This window comes from Nicotiana sylvestris, chromosome 10 (genome assembly GCF_000393655.2).
Source record: "Nicotiana sylvestris chromosome 10, ASM39365v2, whole genome shotgun sequence".
NCBI classification, from domain to species: Eukaryota; Viridiplantae; Streptophyta; class Magnoliopsida; order Solanales; family Solanaceae; genus Nicotiana; species Nicotiana sylvestris.
This window is the reverse complement of record NC_091066.1, coordinates 75,910,740-75,917,938: the sequence shown is the minus strand read 5'-3', so window position 1 is coordinate 75,917,938 and position 7,199 is coordinate 75,910,740. Positions and strand designations below refer to the sequence as shown.

General features: G+C 44.2%; 1 protein-coding gene across 1 annotated transcript; it reads right to left on the bottom strand.

Moving 5' to 3' along the window:
• Positions 1-6,438: 6,438 nt before the first annotated feature.
• LOC138879548 (secreted RxLR effector protein 78-like) lies at positions 6,439-6,906 on the bottom strand. Its single transcript, XM_070159164.1, has one exon. It carries the CDS (start codon positions 6,904-6,906, stop codon positions 6,439-6,441), a length of 468 nt encoding a protein of 155 aa, XP_070015265.1.
• Between the last annotated feature and the right edge of the window lie 293 nt (positions 6,907-7,199).

The following is a 7,199-nucleotide window of genomic DNA, read 5'->3' as shown; positions in this document are numbered from 1 at the left end:
TCAAGTCGTGCCTCCCTCAGAGTGGCCGTTTCCATCTTAGTTGCACGTTCAGACCTGAGAACGCGGATAGAATCTTCCAATGCCGCAGCCCTCACCAAGGCCGCTACTCGGGATCCCTCAGCCCTCTCCAACTCGGTCACCTTCTTAGCCAATTCAACACTTAGACCGATGACTCTAGTGGCACTCTGCTTATGCTCCGCCCGTAGGGCCACCACTTTCGCCTGAAGATCAACACACTCAGCCACAACCCCCTTGCCCAGCTCGAGCTCTTCTTCTTTAGCCCTAAGCAGCCCCTCGAGTTTGTTGCATCTGCCAATGGACCAGATCATGACCTCTCCTCGCGGCGGATACTCTCGGTCTCCAAAATGAAAGTTTGAAGAAAGAAGAGAGAATAGAAAGAGAAAGTCAGCAAGAGTGGAAAACGTAAAACGAAGAAAGCAATAAACTCACCCTCAAAGCCATTCCGGCTACGCCCCGTGATAAGCCAACATCGTTGATCTCCTGAAGGGCCCTGCTTTCAATAGAGGAACAAAGATGGGCAAATTAGGGCACCAAGATCACCGTGTCCTCCACCAAATCGCAATTCGAAGAAATCTCGATCACGCTGGAAGAATCGTCCGTTCTAGCCTCCTCCCAAGTGAACCTCGCCTCAAACATGCTTATGTCTTCGGGGTCAATATCTGAACCGAATTCATAGTCGTCTATAACCACGACCTTTGCCCTCTCGCTGGCCGAAGAGGGAGCACAGTCCTGTTGTGAAGTTGATGGACCACTCAGAATGATCGCAGCAGCCTCCGAGCTCTGCCCCTACCACGGTAGACTCTCCCACGCCAGAAACGGGCACCACCTCCATGCCCCAGGGGGATATATTCTCCTCATCTAAATCAACATCACCAGCAGGCTCAGACACTGCCAACACGGGATCGCCCCTCGAATGCCCCTCGATCTTGGGTACCCCATCAACCCTTATTCGCCGCCTTTTTAATGGAGCTTCTTCGCCATCGTCTTAAGATGATCCGTCCACCAAATGAACTACGGGAATCAAAGCTTCCGCTTGATGAGCAACCTCACGACGATCGAGTTCGGGAGGGGCTATAGTCTGTAAAGTAGTAGCGGCCTGAATGCTCTCATTTGTAGCCGCAATCGGATCCCTCGCCCTCCTCGTGACTCGCCGACCTACGAGAAGCTTAAACCAAAAAGGAAATAGGGGGAGGAAAATACAGAACAAAGGGCAAAGTGACCAAGGGCAAGACGAGGTGACTCACCAGCAGAGGGTCTACGCCCAAATCTCTCATGGAACGACGACCATTCACAAATCCCCATCATATGGGCAAAACCTGGCTCACCTCGCGAATATCAGCGACTAGCGGAGGAGGTGCCTTCTCGACTGCAAAATAGAGAAAAAGGAAAAAAAAAGAGCAATCAGATTACCGGAAGGGGACAACAAAAAGCCGTTTGAGAAAAAAATATACAAAAACTTACGGGCATAATTCCACTCCTCAGAAAACCCGTTAGGATTTGACACCACGTGCTCCGTCCTCGCAAAGAAGAAGTTCTCCCAAAAGCGATGATTGGTCTTATCATCCATCTTCACCACCAAGCCCTCGGTCCCGCAGTGGCAAAGATGTATCATAGTACCCCTATAAAAACTGGGTACGAAGAGGTGAAGCAAGTGATGGAGAGAAATCCCCCAGCTGGACAATTCTTCGTACTTGGTAACCATGAGGAAGAGCTTGTATATATACAGAGAGAGCTGAGCCGGGCACACCCCATAATAGCGACAGAAGTCCTCCGCCGGGGAAGGGAAGTGTGTAACCGATGACAAACGGGTACGCATAAAACTCACAGTACCCCAGGCGATGTATCTGCACGACATCGTTACCCGCAGGAATGAGTTCAACATGTTCAGGAATCCTCCACTTAGCCTTAAGCACAGAAAGCACCACAACATCCATTACGAAAATGACGGGCTCAGGATCGACGTCAAGTAAGTTCTTGAAATCAGTCCTGGATTTCCCCGAGCATGGAATTATCTCATCCACAATGGGAAAATTCTCATCTTCTACAATGGATGTCCCTTCTTCACCAGAGGACAAATCCATTTCTGACACAACGGTACCGGTGACTCTATCGGAGTTAGAAGATGCACTAGCCATGTATTCTTTGGTTATATAGATGGTAAGTGCTAAGGTGGAAGGGGTAACAATGGCAAGAAACTTCAAAAGGAGAGATATGGAGATGTAAGAATCTGAAGAGGGAGGAAAGAAATGCCTGGAGTTTTTTGAATAATTTATAGGAAACACAACACCCAAACGAGAAGTTCTCTTCTCTATTTATAAGAATACAAGCACCCTGAGTGGGAAAACCAAACGCCGCCACATTAACTCCAAAACAGAAGAGGCACAGGAAACGACGTAACGTATAGGGAACGTGCGCCATAATGACGCATGACAATTTGACGTTATTTCAAACTGACGTAACGAGCAGGTATGGCTCTCAAAGCATCACATCGTCATCTCGTTATGAAGGGTTCGCCCCTCGACCTAGATACTCAAATTTCTCAATTCGTAAACTGGCGTAGTCCGCCCATCAAGCTCGTCCAAAGACGACCCCGACAGGCAGAGGGACTAAATATATAGGTCAAAATCTGATCAAAGGAATTCTACTTAAGGGAGAACGACCAGGGTTCAATCAAGCCGAAGTCACGTACAGGAAATAATATATCAGCGAATGACGCAGCTCGGCACGAATGGCTAGTTCAACACTTAGACATTTCAGACGAATACTCTAGATGATATTTCAAGAACTTAGGTACTCCGGTTAAGGACCATTGGGTAAGGGAAATGTTTTGTATAAAAATCATGAGAGAAAATAACAAAAGGGGGGCTGAGAGGAACACATACATAGACATTCATCCCTCTGAAGGAGAAGATGTTCCATCCTCCCAGGCTCTTCGCCAAAAGGGGGATAAATCTTAGGATCTTGGCATTTATCTGTAGTTCAACTTTATCAAATGTATGGTGGTCTATCTAGTTCAAGAATGGTGATTCCTTTCCTTGTATTTGTCGTTATCATTTGATATTATTAAAGCCATCTTCATTTTCTTACATTATGGAATACAATCGCGACTGTAATCAAATTTTACGTTCAGCTATGCTTGTCTATTCTTGTCTTCTGTCTCAGATCTAGAATAAATTATCTCTGGCTAGGATTTACCCCATATCTTCTTATTTAATTAGTTTAATAAAAAGGCTTGAAACTTTTTGGTCAAACAATATGTTCTAAGAGTATTTACACACAACCACACTAGAAATTTATATTTACACGTCAATTTATTTTGGAATTTGAAAAATCAAGAATTTATTGCCAAAATTTAAAAAAATATGAAATTTTCAACTATAGGATTTATATAAGGATAACATTTACGTCAAATGTTCGGGTGAAGACAGTGAGAGGAGACTCGAAACATTTCCCAGTTGGGATGGGGTTGCACAAAGGATTTGCGCTCAGCCGTTCTTATTTGCTTTGGCGATAGATACGCTGACGCGTCATATTCAAGGGGAGGTGTCATAGTGTATGTTATTCGCTGATGACATAGTACTGATTGATGAGACGTGAGGCAGTATAAATGACAAGTTAGAGGTTTGGAGAAAGATCTTAGAATCTAAAGGTTTCAGGTTGAGCAAGACTAAGATGAAGTACTTAGAGTGCAAGTTTAGTGATATGACGGGGGGAGGGGGACTGATATAGACATGAAGTTTGATTCACATGACATCCCTAGGAGAGGAAGTTTCAAGTATCTCAGGTCAGTTATCCAAGCGGACGAGGAGATCGATGAGGATGTCACATACCGTATAGGAGCGGGGTGGATGAAATGAAAGTTAGCATCCAGCGTCCTGTATGACAAGAATGTGCCATCAAAACTTAAAGGTCAGTTCTATAAGGCGGTGGTTAGACCGGCTATGCTATATAAGGCAGAATATTGTCCAGTCAAGAACTCCCATATCCAGAAGATGAACGTAGTCGAAATGATGATATTGTGATGGATGTGCGGGCACACTAGGTTGGATAGGATTAGGAATGAGGATATTCGGGAGAAAGTGGACATGGCCCATAGGAAGGATAAGATGCGTGAAGCGAGGCATAGACGGTTCAGGCATGTGAGAAGGAGAAGCCCAAATACCCCAGTGAGGAGGTGTGACCGGCTGGCTCTGGCAGGTAGGAGAAGAGGTAGAGGGTGGCCTAAGAAGTAATGGGGAGAGGTGATCAGGCAGGACATGACGTGGCTTCAGCTTACCGAGGACATGATTAGGGTAAAAGGGTAATAGGTCGTAGTGTATTTTTCTGATCTGTTCCAGGTTTATTAGGGCGAGCTAACTAGTACATTATCTTCTATTCTTAGAGGGCTAGTATTAGGGTTGTTTTTTTGCAGTACTATCTTCCGCTTTATTTTTCTAGATCTCTGTCGTGTTACTGCTTCTTGATATTGTTTTTGATATTGCTATTGCTTTCTTCCTTTTGAGTTTTTCTCGGTTCATACATTGTTGTTATCTTTTTCCTAGCCTTGTTGTTGTTATTTACTTGTTCCTATTCTTCCTCTCGAGCCGAGGGTCTTTCGGAAACAACCTCCCTATCTCCCCAAGATAGGGGTAAGATCTGCGTACACATTACCCTTCCCAAACTCCGCTTGTGGAATTTTACTGGATTGCATTATTGTTGTTGTTAGCCATGGACCATGGGTTATTGAATAATGAGACAGTCGATCAATCACCTGTTAGTTTTGTAAGCATCAAATTCCGTCTGATGCCACTTCTCACAGCGATCTCTTGACTTTTCTTTATAGTATATAATAAAACCAAATGTAAAATGCGTTGAACATCTTGTAATTTCTAAGATGTCGCCTATGCTTAATGATTAAGTCGATATATTCTTTTGCATCATTATATTAAAAACTGCTCATTGATCGGAAAAGGACACATTAAAACAGCTGTGATCTCAATTTAAAGTATAGCAAGAAATGTTTATTAGCGTACGTATGACTTTCGCGAGTTTTATCATTTTTCGATAAATCCCCATCATTAAGAAAACTATATATAATCATCTTCTCATTTTGGTTTCTTAAGTGGCACTATTTCTTGTAGTATTAAACAAATGAAATCATACTGCACTTCCATTATCTTGAAAATTGAATTAATTAAAGAGTAAAGCTGGCTATGCCCACGTATGTGCTTCTTATAAATGAAAGTACTAATTAACATTAAATTTAGGTAATCACTCCTCTTAATTAGTACCAAATTAAACTGAGGAGCATGTGCGTTACACACAGTATTGCCATGCCTAGATGCAAAGTACTTTCAGAATTTAATCATAGTCCAACAACAACATACCCAATAAAATTACACTAGTGGGATCTGGGGAGAGTGGAGTGTACGCAGATCTTATCCCTACCCCAAAAAAGATAGAGAGGCTATTTCCGGGAGACTCTCGGCTCAATAGGAGAGACAATAATATCAAAAAAGAAACAAGAGAATAGACATAACAACAAAAGATGCCAGAAAGAAAAATACCAATAACGAATAAGTGAAAGGACAATAATATAAAACTATGCAAAACAACAATGTGAACACAACATAGACCGCTAACAAACCTAAATAAAACTCTATCAGACTACCCGGTACAAAGAGGGAGGAACTCTCGACTACCCCCTAGCCGACCACCCTAATGCTCGACCTCCACATGTTCCTATCAAGAGCTATGTCCTCGGAAATCTGAAGCCACACCATGTCCTAGTCTGATCACCTCGCTCCAATACTTCTTAGACCGCCCTCTGCCTTTTCTCGTACCTGCCAAAGTCAACCGCTCACACCTCCTAACCGGTGCATCTAGGTTTTTTCTCCGCATGTGTCCGAACCATCTAAGTCGCGCTTCCCGCATTTTGTTGTCCACGGGAGCCACGCCCACCCTCTCCCGAATATCTTCATTCCGAATCTTATCCAGCCTAGTGTGCCCATACATCCATCTCAACATCCTCATTTCTGCTACTTTCATCTTCTGGATATGTGAATTCTTGACTGGCCAACACTCAGCTCCATACAACATGGCCGGTCTAACCACCGCTCTATAGAACTTATCTTTGAGTTTCGGAGGCACCTTCTTGTCACACAGGACTCCAGACGCTAACCTCCATTTCATCCACCCTACCTTAATACGGTGCGTTACATCCCCGACGATCTCCCCATCTCCCTGGATAATTGACCCTAAGTACTTAAAACTTTCTCTCTTGAGGATGACCTGTGAGTCAAGCATGACTTCCACATCCGCTTCCCCCGTCACGTCGCTGAACTTATATTCCACATATTCCGTCTTAGTCCTAATCAACTTGAAACCTTTAGACTCCAGGGCCTGCCTCCATATCTCCAGTCTCCCATTAATGTCACCTCATGTCTCATCAATCATAACTATATCATCAGCTAACAACATACACCATGGCACCTCTCCTTGAATATGGTATGTTAGTGCGTCCATCGCCAGAGCAAATAAGAACGGGATGAGTGCAGATCCTTGGTGTAACCTCATAACTATCGAAAAAGGCTCTGAGTCACCTCCCACAGTCCTAACCCGAGTCATAGCTCCATCATACATATCCTTTATCGCCTTAATGTAAGCCACCGGCACACCTTTCGCCTCCAGACACCTCCAAAGGACGTCCCTAGGGACCTCGTCATATGTCTTCTCTAGGTCTATAAACACCATATGCAAATCCTTCTTCCTATCCCTGTATAGTTCCACCAACCTCCTGATAAGGTGGATAGCTTCCGTAGTAGAACGACTCGGCATGAACCCGAACTGATTTTCTGATACCGCCTTCCTTATCCTCCTTTCCACCACCCTCTCCCAAACTTTCATGGTATGACTTAGTAACTTGATACCCCTATAGTTGTTACAATTCTAGATATCCCCTTTGTTCTTGTACACCGGAACCATTGTACTCCAGCGCCACTCATCAGGCATCCTCTTTGTCCTGAAGATAACATTAAACAACCCAGCCAGCCACTTCAAGCCTGCTCTACCCGCATATCTCCAAAACTCTACTAGAATCTCGTCTAGTCCAGTCGCTTTGCCCCGACTCATCTTACTCATCGCACCCACGACCTCCTCAACCTTAATGCGCCTACAATACCTAAAGTCTTGGTGACTCT

Coding starts and splice junctions, on each gene's coding strand:
- LOC138879548 (XM_070159164.1), bottom strand. CDS start 6,906: ATGAAAGTTTGGGAGAGGGTGGTGGAAAGGAGGATAAGGAAGGCGGTA.